The 16,702-nt window shown below is 35.1% G+C and overlaps 1 protein-coding gene across 2 annotated transcripts; it reads left to right on the top strand.

Moving 5' to 3' along the window:
• The first annotated feature begins 1,470 nt into the window (after window positions 1–1,470).
• On the top strand, window positions 1,471–16,076 carry CEP44 (centrosomal protein 44). 2 transcript variants are annotated; one of them, XM_008070409.2, is made up of 10 exons: window positions 1,471–1,611; window positions 2,597–2,744; window positions 7,386–7,532; window positions 7,930–8,052; window positions 10,141–10,311; window positions 11,304–11,510; window positions 12,255–12,330; window positions 14,046–14,170; window positions 14,431–14,468; window positions 15,546–16,076. In XM_008070409.2, exons 1-10 carry the CDS (start codon window positions 1,523–1,525, stop codon window positions 15,586–15,588), a joined length of 1,167 nt encoding a protein of 388 aa, XP_008068600.1. In that variant the 5' UTR covers window positions 1,471–1,522; the 3' UTR covers window positions 15,589–16,076. The 2 variants fall into 2 exon arrangements, with proteins under 2 accessions (XP_008068600.1, XP_008068599.1); XM_008070408.2 differs by lacking the exons at window positions 14,431–14,468; window positions 15,546–16,076 and having other exon boundaries at window positions 14,046–14,294.
• Window positions 16,077–16,702: the final 626 nt, after the last annotated feature.

Raw genomic sequence — 16,702 nt, 5'->3', positions numbered from 1 at the left:
AAGCAGGCCTCCAGCCTTGGCCTCCCAAAGTGCTGGGATTACAGCTCTCAGCCACTTTGCCTGGCCTATATTTTAAGTAAGTTACTGAGTTTTGCCTTATTGGTTGATTTTCAGTTTGGAAGCCTTTTATCTCCTTCTAGCAGAGATTCTTTACCATTTATCTATCCATTTATTCATTTATTATATGACCCTTCTTTGGAAAAAAACTCTCCTTGGAGAATCTAATGAAAGCTCTATTTCATGCAATAAAATTTAAATTCTTTTGTGGTCTGAAAGCAGACATTGTGTGGTTTCTACTCTTTTAAATCTGTTATTATCTGTTTTATGACCAAATAATGTTCCATGTGAGATTGAGTAGAATGTATATTATGCTGTTGTTTGATGAAGTAGTTTATAGATATTCATTCTCTTCACCTCATTGATGATGTTGTATGTCTTTACTAATTTTTCTGCCTGCTGGATCTATCCATTTCTAATAGAGGGGGGTTGAAGTCTCCAAATAAAATAGTGGATTTGTATATTTCTTTCAGTTTTTGTTTTAAGTACTTTGATGCTCTTTGCTTAGGTACATACACATTAGGAATTGGTATGTTTTCTTGGAGAATTAACTTCTTTTTTCACTTTGTAATGTCCCTCTTTATTCCTTTATACCTTTCCTTATTATGAAGTCTGCTGTCTGAAATTGATAAAACTACTCTCTCTTTTTTAGTGTTAGCACGGTATATATTGTTTCTATCCATTCACATCAATCATATAGACAAAGTGGGTTTCTTCTAGACAACATATAGTTAGGTCTAATTTTTTTTGGTCCACTCTGGCTCATTTTAAATTCACACAAGCCTTTTCTTTACTTTTTATAGCTTCTTATTTTTATTTTGGGTTTTAAGATTTTTCTAATCTCATTGAGAATGAAAATTATTTTTTTTTTTTGAAAGTTTATCTTATTTCTTGCATTGTCTCTATTTCCACCATTTTTTCTTTGTTTGTTTTGTATCAAGGAGCTTGGCTTGTCTGTTTGGTTATCACTCAGCCATCTACTTTCCATTTTCCAACATTTGGTGATGCCTCTTTTGTCATGTAGAACTCTCTCTAGTTTTCTGTGTCCTGGTGTGTTTGTATTTTTAATTCTTTACTTTTATTTTAGTGGTCTTTAGAAAGTGGAAATGAAAGTAACCGGTACTTAATCTGTCGTTTTTAATCAGGTAAATCCTGCATTTTAAAAAACCCAGCCTAAGCTATTTTGTTTGTTGTTGTTTGGAAAAAATATTCGACGCTGGAGGAGAAGCTCACCTTATATTTAGGAATGTATTGCAGATACAAGGTAGCACTTGGCCAGTAGGGAAAATAAGTTAGGGCAAAAGCTAGGTTAGGATTAATATGGTAAGTGCCAATAGTAGACATCAACACAGTATAATAAAGGAGCTTTGACAGATACACAGACTTAACCAGTGTTTCATGGATTTCTATTTTTAGGTGAGAAATTAGATGATTTCAAGAGTTGGAGCAGAATCTAGGGTCAAAAATGGCAACGGGTGACTTAAAAAGAAGCTTGCGGAACCTAGAACAAGTGCTTCGCTTGCTAAATTACCCTAAAGAGGTGGATTGTGCAGGGTAAGCTATATCATTCCACTTGTTACATTCTTTCTGCTAGTGCTTTGAGATAATGTTTGACATGGGGAGAATACCTAAAGTTACATCAAATTTATCTGAATCCTACTTAAATTTGCCCTGAAGTGATCAAAATGTTTAAGGAAGCAGGGAATTACAGGAGTTTTTTTCTAATTATGAACTAATGAAAAATTTCATCTTGAGATTTAAAATCCCATTTAAACGTGGGAGAATCAGTGAAGGTACTTCACATTGAGAAAATAAGAAGACACTGCAAGACAAAGTGTGAGCGATATAGATTGAGAACCTTGGGCTCATTCTTGGAGAGATCAGTACGGATCAAAGTTTAGCATGTCTTCATGGAAGACTTGAGATTTGACAGATGATTCACAAAGAATAAATAACAGGTAGTTAGGCAGAGATGAGTTGGATCCCTTTCTAAATCAGAGGAATTAGCATAAGCTACCAGAGTACAGGTTTAGAATGAACAGTAAGTGGAAAATAGAAAACTGCTCAGAGTAGTGGCAGTACGTGTCTTTTTAGCCTTGTGTTCTTCATCTGTAACTTAGTATTCATAATGTTTACCTTTGCAGGTTTGTGGTAGATTGCAAATGAGGTTATGTAACAAGTGTTTGTAAACCATAAAGTATATTCAGTACTACAATGTGGTGCATTTGTTTTATTAGTAGGAGAAAATGGAGTAGATGGAGTAAGACTAAGCTTTGGAAAGTCAGTAAATACTAGGATAAGGAGACCGTTGACACTAGAGAGCTGGAGTCAGTTTTCAAGCAGATGAATGGGGGATTTCATGGTGGTCTGGCTAGACTAGTTCAGAAGGTGGGATGGAATCTGGAGGGTCTCATGCATCATAATTATTGTAGCTGTAGTATTAAGTTATAAATTATTGCCAGCATTTCTCATATTTTCTTGATTATCCAACTTTGTGGGATTATGCTTATTAAGAGACTTTTTCTTTTTTTCCTAACAGTTTGATAAAGGGAGACACAGCAGCATCTTTACCCATCATCAGCTATTCTTTTACCTCATATTCACCGTATGTAACAGAACTTGTAATGGAATCCAATGTAGAACTCATAGCAAAGAATGACTTGCGCTTTATAGATGCTGTCTATAAGGTATTTTGGGTTTATAAAACAATAATTATTTTAGAAGTTATTGGATAATTATTTTATAATCAATGTCTTAGGCCAGGCAGGTTGGCTCACACCTATATTTTCAGCACTTTGGGAGGCCAAGACGGGAGGATTGCTTGTGCCAGGAGTTTGAGACCAGCCTGGGCAACATAGCGGCACCTCATCTCTAGAAAAAAGCAAAAAATTAGCCAGGTGTGGCGGTACATATCTGTAGTCCCAGTTAAGGATCACCTGAGCCCAGAAGGTCATGACCATGGTAAGCTGTGATCATGCCTTTGCCCTTTAGTTTGGGTGACAGAGTGAGACCCCTACTCAAAAAATAGATAAACAAATAGCAAAATAAAATGATTTTAGTAGTAACTTCTTAAATGTATACAGTACTATATAGTTGACAGAATATTTTCATTTCCATTAAACACATTTAAATGTAGTCTCTATTGAAGTCAAGATGAAATTCAAGTTTTCTTTGTGAATGTTTCCTACTCTAATAAATACAGCAGTTGGTAAACATTTGTCATTGGCTACCATTTGCCCTTTTTATATAAAAATTTAGTGACATTTGGAGCACTGGCAGAAGCTAGAAATATATTCAGTAAAAATCGTAGTTTATAAAATTATGAGTTTATGTAGTTGTAAGAAGGATCTAAAGCTTTGGGATGATATGTTCTTTGAGATATGAGACCGTGTCTTACATTGTATCTACACTAGTGTCTACACTTGTACTATATGTGTACTGGATTTAATCTCTTATTTAATTTTTTGTCTTTATGAACCAGGGTCTCACACTGTCGCCCAGGATGGAGTGCAGTGGCACAATCACAGCTCACTGCATCCTCAGTGCCATCCTGGACTCAGGCATTCTTTTGTCTCAGTTTTCTAAGTAGCTGAGATTATAGGTGTTCACCACCACACTTGGCGAATTTTTTAATTTTTTTGTAGAGACAAGATCTTACTATGTTGCCCAGACTGGTTCCGAATTCCTAGACTCAAGCAATTCTCCTTTGACCTCTCAAAGTACTGGAATTACAGGTGTGAGCTACCATGCTCGGTCATATTTAACTTTTTTAAAAACCCTAGCTTTTAATTTTTTTATTTTGCAGTTGTGGGGTATAATTCAGGATTAGGTATATAAATGTTGATTATGCAGGTACTCTTGTTGATGAGGTGTGCCCCTCCCTCCCCTAGCAGTTTCCCTCAACTGCCAATCCCCACCCTCCACTCCCACAGTTTCCCATACCACCAATTCTTTTCTTATAGTATTATGATAAATGTTCAAGGTCCACTTATGAGTAGGAACAAAGAACATATCTGTTCTTTGTTTCTGTGATAGATCACTAAGTATAATTGCCTCTAAATCCATCCAAGTTGCTGCAAAATCCATATGTTTGTCCTTCTTTATGGCTGCATAATATTCTGTCGTGTATATATACCACATTTTTTAAATCCAGTCCAGCTTCAACTGGCAGCATAGTTGGTTCCATGTTTTTGCTATTGTAAATAGAGATACTACAAACATACGTGTGCAGGTATCTTTTTTGTAGAATGATTTGAGTTCCTCCAGGTATATTCCCTATAGGGGAATTGCTGGGTGGTATAGAATGTCAATTTCTAGTTCTTTCAGAAATCACCACACTGTCTTCCAAAAGGTTGCACTAGTTTGCATTCCCACCAGCAGTGTAGAAGTGTTCCTTTTTCTCTGCATCCTTGCCAGCATCTGTTGTTGTTTGTTTTATTACATTATATATTACATTTATTTATTTATTTTTAAAATTTATTTATTTATTATAAAGATGTGGGGTACAATTAAGGATTGGGTATATAAACACTGATCATGCAGGTACCCTTGTTGATGAGGTATGCACCTCCCTCCCCTAGCAGTTTCCCTCAACTGCCAGTCCCAACCCCTCCTCCCCTGACAGTTTTCTACTACTGCCAATTGCTTTCTTATAGCATTATAATTGTTCAAGGTCACCTTATGAGTGAGAACATATGGAACTCAGTTCTTTGTTTCTGTGATAAATCACTGAGTATGATTGGCTCCAAATCCATCCAGGTTGTTGCAAAGTCCATATACTTGTCCTTCTTTATGGCTGCATAATATTCCATTGTGTATATGTACCATATTTTTTTTTTATACAGTCCAACTTCAATGGGCAACAGGGTTGGTTCCATGTTTTTGCCATTGTGAATAGAGCTGCAACAAACATACTTGTGCAGGTATCTTTCTTGTAGAAATATTTGAGTTTCTCCAGGTATATTCTCAATAGGGGAATTGCTGGGTCATATGGAAGGTCAATTTCTAGTTCTTTCAGAAATCTCCAGACTGTTTTCCAGAGAGGTTGTACAAGTTTGTATTCCCACCAGCAGTGTAGAAGTGTTCCTTTTTCTCCACATCCTAGCCAGCATCTGTTGTTGTTTGCTTTATTAATGAGGGCTTTGCTTTCTTACAGGGGTTACATTTATAACCCCATTCTTACCAGGTTTAGGTGGTATCTCAGTGTGGCTTTGATTTGTATTTCTCTGATGGTGAGTGAGGCTGAGCACTTTTTAATGTGTCTGTTGGCTGCCTGTATATCTTCTTTTGAGAAGTGTCTATTCGTGTCTTTAGCCCACTTTTTAATGGGACTGATTGTTTTTTTTCCTTCCAGCGTGTTTGAGTTCCTTGTAGATCCTAGATGTTAGGCCTTTGTCAGATAAACAGTTGGCAAATATTTTTTCCCATTCTGTGGGCTGTCTCCCTGCTCTTTTGACAGCTTCTTTGCTTTGCAGAAGCTCATCAGTTTGATGAGTTCCCACTTGTCTATCTTATTTCTTATGGTGTGGACACTTAGGGTTCTGATAAGGAATTGGTTGCCAGTTCCAGTTTCTATAGGGTGTCTCCTGCGTTTTCTAAGATTCTTATAGTTTGAGGTTTTATGTTTAGGTCTTTAATCCATTTAGAGTTAATTTTTGTGTATGGTGATAGGTAGGGGTCCTGGTTCAATCTTCTGCATGTGATCAGCCAGTTTTCCCAGCACCATTTACTGAATAGGTTCTCCTCTCCGCAGTGGTTGTTGTTGGAGGCTTTGTCAGAGATGTGTTGGTAGAGAAATTGATACTTTGCTTCCGGATATCTCTATCTTGTTCTGTTGGTCTGTATGCCTGTTCTTGTACCAATACCAGGCTGTTTTGATTAATTTGGTAATTTAATGAATATTATGTTGAATCTGTAGATGGCCTTTGGTAGGATGAACATTTTAACAATGTTGACTCTTCCTATCCATGAGCATGGAATATTTTTCCATTTGTTTGTGTCTTCTTGGATTTCTTTGAGCAGTGTTTTGTACTTCTCATTGTAAAGATCTTTCACTTCTCTGGTTAGGAAGATACCAAGGTATTTCATTTTTATGTGGCTATTGTGAATGGGATTGTGCTTTTAATTTGGGTCTCTGCTTGTTATTGGTGTTTAAGAATGCAATTGTCTTTTGCACATTTATTTTGTATCCTGAGACTTTGCCAAAGTCCTTTATCAGTACAAGGAGGTTTTTGACAGATTCTCTTGGGTTTTCAAGGTAGTTTTCATATGACAGAGTCAATTTCCTGGGTTGTTATTAGTCTATTTAGTGTCTCAATGTCATCTTGTTTCAACCTCGGGAGGTTGTGTGATGTCAGAAAGTCCTCTGTTTCATTTAGGTCATCAAGTTTGCTTCCATATAGTTGTACATAGTAATCTCTGATAATCTTTTGTATTTTTTCGGGGTCAGTTGTGATTTGATCTTTTGTATTTCTGATTGTGTTTATTTGGACTTTTTCTTAAAACTCTGGTTTTATAATTAATTTTTATCTTGATTACTGTGGCTTTTTTTTTAAGCTTTGTTTTTAATTTAAATCCAATTCATTCATTTTTTTTTTTTTAGACTGGAAATCATAGTTTATTTAGAAAGTAAATTAGGGGGAGAGAGAAAGAAAGAATGGAGAGTTGCCTCCCCAAGATAGGCGAGTGGGCCAAAGCTCAAGTTTTTTTCAAAGTGGCATTGCATTTGATTAAATGGGAGCTTTTATATATAGAGTCTCTGTTTAATGTTCCTCTTCCTTGTTTCTAATCCCTGAAAACCTCCATGGAAACCTAAGAGGCAGTTTTAAGAAATTCTACAGTTCCATAGAGTAGCCTTTGGAAACTACTAGTCTAGTCTATTTCTTTCATTTACAAATGAGAAATTGAAACTAGAAGGCCTGCTGACTTGTCTAAAAATCACATAGTGGAAGAATTACAAACAAATAGAAGACTTCAGCTTTCTGACATCCATTGTGGTATTCCAGTGTGCTGAGGAGTTTTCCTAGTAGCTATGGGGATATATAAACTTTTTGATGATTGACTATATTTTTGCATCTCTTTGGACAACCGTCTCTTCTCTGTCACAGCCCCATCTATCTCTTTTCTACCTGGATACTGCTTTTACCTAGTCACCACTCATGCCAGCCCAAAAAATTATGTTAGTACTCTTTGGTTAATGACTTGATTCTACTTGTCCCCTTAAAAGTGTCTATTACTCCCCTTGTCCTTAAAATGGTGACTATTTGTCACTTTGGATTTTAGGAAGGAATTGTTTCTAATTGTTATATCAATCTTTTTCCTCTTTGCAGCTTCTTCGTGATCAATTTAATTACAAACCAATTTTGACGAAAAAGCAATTTATCCAATGTGGGTTTGCAGAATGGAAAATCCAAATCGTTTGTGATATTTTGAACTGTGTGATGAAAAAGCACAAAGAATTAAGTAATCTTGTGAAGGTAATGTTATAAATAGATTTTAATGCCAGGTTATGCTAAGTGGCTTAGTATTTTAATATATAAAATCAATACCCTAGACAGCAAATTATTTCATCGTACAATTACTACATTATTCACAGATTTGCGTAGCCTTATTAAGCTTGATATTTGCATAAATACTAGTCACTTGTTTTACAGACTTGGAACTGCTAGCCCTAAGCTAACAGTTCAAACATATGTGTTTTCATCACTTCTTAGTCTTTAAAAGACATATAGTCTCATTAAAGTCTCATTGTTTGTCAGTTACACTTCATATATGAAAATTTAAACGACAATGGAATTTTATTATATAATATGCTGTCACACAAAATTTGTTACTTTGGCTAATACTTTTTTTGTTTGTTTTCCTTTTTTTTAGACTCCTTCACAACAAAGAAAGAAAATCAGTTCTGGTAAGTCAGAACCATCTTTGTGCAATGAGAAAATATCTGGAGAAGCTGTTGGCATTGACATCACTGGCAGGTTTATGACTTCAGGAAAGGTATGAAATGACAAAGAAAACATGCCACATAATGCAAGAGTCATCTACCTAATTCATCCAATATACAAGGTTTACTTATCTGACTGCTCCTTGGTGAAACATTTTAGCTAGAAATTAGAGTGTAGAGATTTTTAACAGTGCATGCCATATGTTATTTGGTGACTATTCCTAAAGCTATAAGAGGATAGAAATGTAAGATTAAACAAACTTTATCTTTATATTTCTAATTTCTAATTCTTCCTGATTTCCCAAATAGAACAGTGGTGATTTAGGAAGGTTATACTTTGTAGTCATCACATTTACTCTGAATTATATGTCTGCTTCCTAAGCCACAGGAACATGTGAGGAGCCTGCATTAGGAGGAATGACAGATGACAAGGCTTCATTTATATGCATTCGTGTTTCTGTAACCAGTCCAGTGATTGATAGCCCTTAACCTGGAATCTGGTTTTTGGTTCATGTTTTGAATTTTTTTGTCTTTGTTATTAGATATTTTGTCTGCCTTTGTCTGCTTTGAGCAACTGTGGCAAAATGAATTGAATCCAATGCATTTAGAGAAGAGTTTTTCTATCTCCAAGGGAAATTTTAACCAAAGTATTGTCTTATAATAATAAATATACTTTCAGTTGTCTTCCATCTGGGGAAAACCTCTTTCTGATTAAAGGATTGAATACCAGATGAATTAACAGTGAATAATTAGATAAGGATGAGAGGAGTCTCTGGCCAAAGTAAAACATAGAGAATTATTTCTCCCTAATCCAAAATACATTAGTTGGCCCAGCACAAGTGGCTCACGCCTATAATCCCAGCACTTTGGAAGACTGAGGTAGGAGGATTGCTCGAACCCAGGAGTTTGAGACCAGCCTGGGCAATACAGTGAGACCTTATCTCTACCAAAAACAAAAAAAAAAAAAAAAAAAAAAATATCTGGGCATGATCACATGTACCTGTAGAGGCTGAGACTAAAGGATCACTTAAGTCTAGGAGTTTGAGCCTAAGGTGAACCATGACTGTGCCACTGCACTCCAGTTTGGGTGACAGAGTGAGACCCTGACTCAAAAAAAAACACTTGAGTTATATAAATAAAATCTGTTAAAAAGATATTTGTATTTTTGTACCTTTTAAAAATTTTTATTATATGTTTTATTGTATATGTGCAGACTTTTTGTAGGATAGGAAGTAGGCAGAGGATTCCTGTATAAATGCTTAGTTTGACCTAATGCTTTTTTTGGTCAGGACATTCCTTTGATATTGTTAAGTTTGAATTGTTAGCTGAAGGTCTAATATATTATGGTTTGTTTAGTAGAAAAAAATTATGAAGTTCTACTCACAGAGCCAATTTTTGATGATTTATATGTAAACTATATGGCAACATTTTTTAAAAATAACTTTTTATTATGGAACATTTTAAACATTTAGAAAAGTACCCATCATCTAGTTTCAACAATTTTATCAACTCTTTGCTAATCTTGTTTTGTCACTATTCCCCATCTCCTCCTGATAAAACTGAAACATTTTGAAACAAATCCCATTCATCATTTAATAAATATTTCAGTATTCTTCCTAAAATAGAAGAATTCTTTCAAAAAGCATAATCCAAATTTAACATCACACAAATGATTCGTAATGCTAATAATTATAACATTTTGATGTATACATTATATGTGATAACTTAAGCATTTTAAAATCTTTTTTTTTTGAGTTGGAGTCTCACTCGGTTGCCCAGACTGGAGTGCAGTGGCCGCTCCCGGCCACCGCAGCCTTGACCTGCTGGGCGCCGGCAATCCTTCCGCCTCAGCCTTCCGAGTAGCCAGAATTACAGGCATGCGCTACCACGCCTGGCTGATTTTTTGATTTATTGTAGAGATGAGGTCTCGCTGCCCAGGCGGGTCTCGAACCTGTGGACTCACGCAGTCCACTCACCTCAGCCTCCCAAAGGCATGGGATTACAGGCTGAGCCACTGAGCCCAGCGCATTTTAAAATCTTTAAAGGAATATTGGGTATTCCTTTTATAAAATTACTGTGTGTATGTTTAAAATAATTGTGGGAGGAAAACACTGAAGTATTTCATATTTTTCTCTATGTAGAAGAAAGCCGTGGTGATCCGTCATTTGTATAATGAAGATGGTACTGACACTCTGAAAGATGCTTTAAGTATAGTAACAGATGTCAATGAAGCGGTAGCTGTGTCTGACTTGAAGGCTACTGAAGTAAAGATTCCTGAGGTCAGGGTCCCTGAAATCATGGCTGAGCAACAAGTAAGAGCCTTGGACTTCTTTAACACATGCCCGTGTTTCTGACTTTGATGTACATTATTATTTCAGCATAAAAATTCTGAAATATTTCTAGCATTTTGAATGATTAATCATGACATATTACCTACGTTACAATCACTTAGCAATCAGTAATTCTTTACTGAAAACAATTCACAGATATTATTTGCTGCTTATGTTTAGGGTGCTGGGCTAAGTGTTAGGGGTAATGAAGACATGGTACTTAAAGACACGGTACTTGGCTTCAAGGAATGTACAGACTAGTAAGAGAGAGAGATATACTACTCTGTACAGTGAGTTTCTCACCCATTGGTTCTTGTATTGAATGGAAAAGGTGGCACGTCATTGCCTTTTGTTATTCTTTCTGATCCTTACTGTTCTTTTCCGTCTCTCTCAGAATACCATTTCTGTTACTCTTAATTTCTGCAGACCCCATTGGATGTCTAATCTCCACTGTTTCTGCTACTTCTTTTTCTGTCCCTCTTCTGTATCTTGACTTCTGTGTATCTCAGTATATCAGTATACAGCTGGTGCTTACAAAAACTACCAGATGCCCATTGGACTTATTTCCTGTCCTATGGCAAACTAGGTAGTCTCAATGCATTAAGTGTCATTTTCAGTCATTTCCTCTTAGCTTTGTGTTAGATGTTGTTCCAAGAAGCTAGTTAATGGCAGTTTTATTTTACTATCTGGTGTTGTTTAAGAGCATGATACAAATTAACTTATTTATTGACTCTTCACAAGAACCGTATGAAATGGGTATTTTTTGTATTTTAGATGAGGAAATGGAGGCATCAAGGTGATGAATCTTGAATGAACTAGTCTGTGTGTCCACATAGTTTCCCTCAGAACGTGCACTCATGCTGTGCTGTCTCTCCTACTTGTATTGAAATAACACAGTGGAAATAGGAATACACTGATTTTTAAAGTAATTTCAGTTTGTGTAGTCTTATTTTTAATCTTTCTACTCATTTTAGGATATAATCGTTAATCCTGAGATTACTGCACTACAGACTATGCTTGCTGAGTGCCAAGAAAAGCTTAAGAAACTGACTTGGATGGAGAAAAGATTAGACTCTTTGGAAGAAAAAATGAAAGGAAAAGTGATGGTGGATGAAAAGACCTGGACTAATCTTCTAAGTCGTGTCACTCTGCTTGAAACAGAAATGATTTTGTCTAAAAAGGTATTTTTTTCTTAACATTTATAAAATAGCTCAGATGAAACAAAGTGTTTATTTGTTATGTATTTTTTTGGAAATGCTAAATATAAGAATATTCAGGTAAAGGGAAAATGTTTAGTTAGAATGAAGTCCTGTTTAAATAGAGCCTGTTCCATTGTTGTGGCTTTTGTTTCTCTCTTCATCAAATGAGGTAATCTGAAAAACCTGCAAGCTAACCTCTTAGAGCTATTAATAATACTTGATGTATTTAAAAATAAGATAAGAATATAATTGACTTTTTTATTAAAAGCTTGAAATTATTTTTTTATAATTTATTAGTACAAATGGTCTGTTTTCACAGGGTGAAGAAAAAGGACAGTCAGTAGAGGAAAAACTAAAATGATGACTTCTGTCTTTTTTTCACTCATTTACTTCAGTCATATTGCAAATTTTACAGAAATAGTTACCCAGTTTGTCAATGCCTTATCAAGCCTGAGAGATTTGTTTCTTTCACTCAGGATTTCAATTTCTGGGCAGTCTTTCTAGAAAGTAATTTTGGTTGATTCAGGAAGCTTGTTCTCTGTTTCTACATTTAAAAGATTATTTTTCATACACAGGAATATACAGTATGCATACTGCTTTATAAATCAAGAAATTAAAAAGAGTTAAACATTTGTCATGCCATTGTTATATTTTATGCTTGGCAGTAAGGTGATAAAATGAGATCATTTTTCTTTTCATTCTAAATATCTGACGGCATTATTTCAGAGTGATGAATATGTAGAGTTCAATGAAATGAGTGAAGACTATACTTCTAGTAGTGACATGGATCTTCTGAATCCTGGTAAGTTCTTAAATGCTGTTAGAATTGGTGGTGTGATAAACAGTTTTCAGAAAAATAATCATCATTGGTATTTGTCATTTTAATATTCTCACGCCCTATTGTTTAGATATTGCAAAGCTCTTAGGACAGAGAAACTAACCTACAGACCCCAAAGCCAAGGGTTGCTTAAGAAGACAGCCTACTTGTCTTACATAACAGAGCTGGTGTTCTGTGACGCTCTACTCTATAATCTCTGGAATACCTTATAGAGGTAACTCTGAATAGCCTCCCAGCCTGCCTGGTACTCATTAGCTTCCTCCCACCACAAGGCACACCCTTGGATAAGCCTAGACACTTCAAAGTCAAGCTCCCAAAGAGGCCCTTCCTTTACCTTCTGTATGTCTTTCTTTCCTGTCCTTGTTCCGTTTTGGGACCCTTCCTCTTCTTGGAATGACTTAAGACTTCAGTACCTTCAAAGGGTGCCTATCTCTACTCACAGAAAATACTCCAAGATTTAGGGCTTAGTAGTCATAGTTCTGTCTAGTTTCGAATTTTTCCTTAAAATTGCCTGTTGTCCACAGTTGCTGCTAAAAGATCTGGGTCTGTGTAGTCTTCAGAGTTGCACCATGAGATTTTGACCTCCAGGTTCAACTAACTGGATCGAGTGCAGACACCTGATTCAGGGAATGCCCGTCCAAAGGGTGTTTAGCCAAATGACATTCTCTGTCTTAGAACTTGGAATTAGAACACCAAGAGTAAGCCAGTCAAGTGATAGAGAGTTTGGGCTGGGCTGGCCAAGTGGTGAGTCAGCAGAGAAAGCTGTTCCGCAGAGAAAAGTAGAGGACTGGAGCAAATGCTGAGAAAAGTGGGCACAGGAGACTGTGACTCCATGAGAATTGGAAGCTCATCTCTTGCTTGACTCAGTCCTCATGTGGTCATACTGTGTTCCCTAGTCGAGGTTGTCTGTACAGGCTTATACAAAACCAGTGTAAGTGGATATCTGATTTTTTTTGCCTTGTTTTTGCAGCCATATGTACTCTAACTAAAACATAGGACTTACTGGAGTGACTCAATGGGAGTGTTCTTATCTGTAATGTCCACTAATTGATTTTGTTGTAGGAATTAATAATTTGTCAAATTAATAATATGAGGATATCTGAAATGTTAAATTTTTCAGTCTTTTAGAAAAAGACAGCTGAAAGTCTTAAATTTTAAGGATTATTCCTTTTCATCTGTAGAAACTTAGAATGTTTTTTGGTAATTAAAAGGTATATGTAGTCAGTTTTAGTAATGGTTGCCATTTATCACAGAGCAGTAGTAAAAAATATGGAAATACTTAGACATTACTGAATAAAAGCCTCATGGCAAACTCATTGACAATCATTATTTAATACAGATGCTACCATTTTAAGAAACTATACATGATATACATTTTAAGAATATACGTGATTCAGGAGGCTATATTTTAAAATAAATTATTAACTTGCTTATTTATTCAAATTGATGGCTATCATGATAATACTATCTTTTATAATTTTTGTTAGCCAGTTGTTAACATCTAGATTTCCACATGTAGGCTATCTTAAAAGAGTGCTAAAAACTCATCTTTGATCTAAACCTCTAGCCATTTTTTAATTAAAGTAATATGGTTTTTTCTTGCATCTATAAATAACATGTTTAGATACTTGACTCTACTGTGAAAGGGACAGGTAACCTGAAACTTAATTTCTTCACAGATAGAAAAATCAAAGTAGAGAGGCCAGTAAGTATTCCTCTGTCATCTGGTTACAGTACAGCATCATCAGATTCAACTCCCAGAAACTCAACTATTAATTACTGTGGTCTGAATGAAATTTCAGAGGTAAGAAAAACTGGCAGCTGCTTAGATGATTTCCTCTCTAAGGTCAGGAACATAAAGCAAGCGTTAGTTTTAGTTGTATATACCACTGGCAAGAAAAATAGAAAAACTGTGTAAATCTTAATCTATCAAAAACTGGTTGTGATAGGTAAACAGTACTTAATACAGTTTCAGACTACCTTCAGCTTTATATGTTCATGGTTCAGCTTTGATGACGGTTTACTTTAAGAAATTGCCTAAATTTGTTGCTTTTTAAATTAAAGGAAACAACAATCCAGAAAATGGAAAGGATGAAAAAAATGTAAGTAACAGAAAAGGGCAACAGAAATTCATTTCTCTGTAGGGAGTTGTATTGGATTACAGTCAATATAGAATGTGCATGTGAGTTTCAAGCCTTAAAGTTCTCTCAGTCAGGTGTGGAATTTCCTTCAGGACTCTAGTGGATAATAAATCTACCTACAGTTATGTGTTTGTGAGATGAGTCAGTGTTTTGGTTTCCAACAAGTGATATAAAACATTGTTAATGGAATTAACTGCAGATTAAAAAGTGCAGAGAGATTTTTGGTTGGTAGTTTTCAGTTGTACTCTCTGTCTTTGATAACTGATTTATCAGAATATTAAATGATATATTTAGCTAAATGGTTTGGAGACATTTTCAGTTTGGGTAAAGTATTACTAGTCTTTTGTTTGTTTGTTTTTGAGTTTGGGTCTCACTGTGGCCCAGGATGGAGTGCAGTGGCCTGATTATAGCTCACCAAAGCCTTGACCTCCTCGATTCAGGCAATCCTTCCACTCAGCTTCCTGAAGAGCTCAGACCATAGGCATGCCCCACTATGCCTGGCTCAGTTTTAAAATTTTTTTTGTGGAGACAGGGTTTTGCTATGTTTCCCAGGCTGGTCTCAGACTCCTGGGCTCAAGCAATCCTCCCTTCCAAAGTGCTGAGATTACAGGCATGAGCCACTACATCTGACCCAAGTTTTACTAGTCTTTTTTAGCAAATTATTGATAACATAATACTAAAAATATTCTTATATGGTACAAATGATATTACATGTGTTTTTCAAAAGAACAAGTCAAAGGAAATATAAAATGACATTGTACGTGAAATTCTTATACAGTCTATTACTTTAAAAATTACGGTATTCTTTTGAAATTTGAAAAGCACTGAAATAAACTAAGAACATAAGACTCATAATTGACCCTGTCTCCTCCTCCCAACCATAGTATACTTAAGTTTATTCATAGTAACTGTACTTATAAGTAAGAAAAATATTCAAATTTATTTTAGGCCAGAAAGCATAATTTTAACAGCCTAAATCCTATGCTTCATTGTGAATTATTTATTTACTTAATATATTATTTGTTTATTATATTTCAGGTTTGAAGAAACTGCAGAGTTACTGAAATGTCCAAATCACTAATTGTAGAATTTTCTACATGAACTTCTCTAGGACTTTGGTACATGATGTATATTTTAGGAATTCTTTATACAATTTTAGTATATTGTGATATTTTTATTAACAATTTGGATTCCATTTAGTATGCAAATTTTTTCATTAATGATTGAATAAATAATATTTTAAAGCTATGATTATGCTGCTTTACCCTGTTCTGCTTTTCTTAGGAAAAACTCATGTTCCAGTATATTTCTCTTACAGAGTGAAGTCATTACAACACTATATATCTGTGTTGACATTTGTTGGCAGTGTGCTAAGTAATATGTTTTTTAAAGTACAGGCTTGAGGACTATGGTTTACATCCTGTTGGAAACATTCCAGCTGGGACTTGCGTATTGTACCCAGGAGGGTCTCGTATACACCATCTTGCCATCTGTACCGATGCATAAGTTGTCATGAAAAGTTAAAAATGCTCCTTGAAAATTAAATAAAACAAAAATACAGCTATTTCATGTTTAATCAAAAAGCGGCAATACCTTTTCAGTGAACACTGAGAAGTGAAGGGTAGATTCTCCCTGTGTGTTTGGAGGTCAGTGTGAGGCTCACTGTGAGAAATGTGCTGGGCATTTTAGTGCTTTGCTCTGTAACACATTTTAAGATCAGCAGCACCAGCAGAGATTGTGGCTGTCCAGCATTAGAAGATACACTGAGAGGTAGTTTTTTGTTTGTTGGTTTTTTTAAATGATGGGAAGTTATAAAGTTTTTGGAGAGAAAAAAAGCCTTAGTTGAAGTTAAATTAAGGGAAAATGAAATTCATTTTAAAAATTGTTATATAAATTGTCTTTTTGTTTAATTTTATAAATAGAAGTGTAAAATCCTGGGTAATTCTTAAGAAAATTTGCTCCATTATTGTGAAGGAAAACAAGTATTTTTTTTCTTTTTTATGATAGAACTCATCTGATTACATTTTATTTATTCATTTGTTTATATTATATATATATAATTCAGTATTTCTCTGTCAAATATAATGCATGAACTTTAAGTTAAGTAGAAGTAACGTTTAAGAAAACATTTTTAATACTCCAATAAATGTTTACCCATTAGACTTTAAAATTATGAACTTTTATGTTCATATACA

Source organism: Carlito syrichta, unplaced genomic scaffold, assembly GCF_000164805.1.
Source record: "Carlito syrichta isolate Samal-C Ts95f unplaced genomic scaffold, Tarsius_syrichta-2.0.1 Scaffold313389, whole genome shotgun sequence".
In the NCBI taxonomy this organism is placed as follows: Eukaryota; Metazoa; Chordata; class Mammalia; order Primates; family Tarsiidae; genus Carlito; species Carlito syrichta.
This window is presented reverse-complemented; position numbering and strand designations above follow the sequence as displayed.

Coding starts and splice junctions, on each gene's coding strand:
- CEP44 (XM_008070408.2), top strand. CDS start 1,523: ATGGCAACGGGTGACTTAAAAAGAAGCTTGCGGAACCTAGAACAAGTG. Junction 2,745..7,385: donor TTATAGATGCTGTCTATAAG/GTATTTTGGGTT, acceptor TCCTCTTTGCAG/CTTCTTCGTGATCAATTTAA. Junction 12,331..14,045: donor CATGGATCTTCTGAATCCTG/GTAAGTTCTTAA, acceptor ATTTCTTCACAG/ATAGAAAAATCAAAGTAGAG.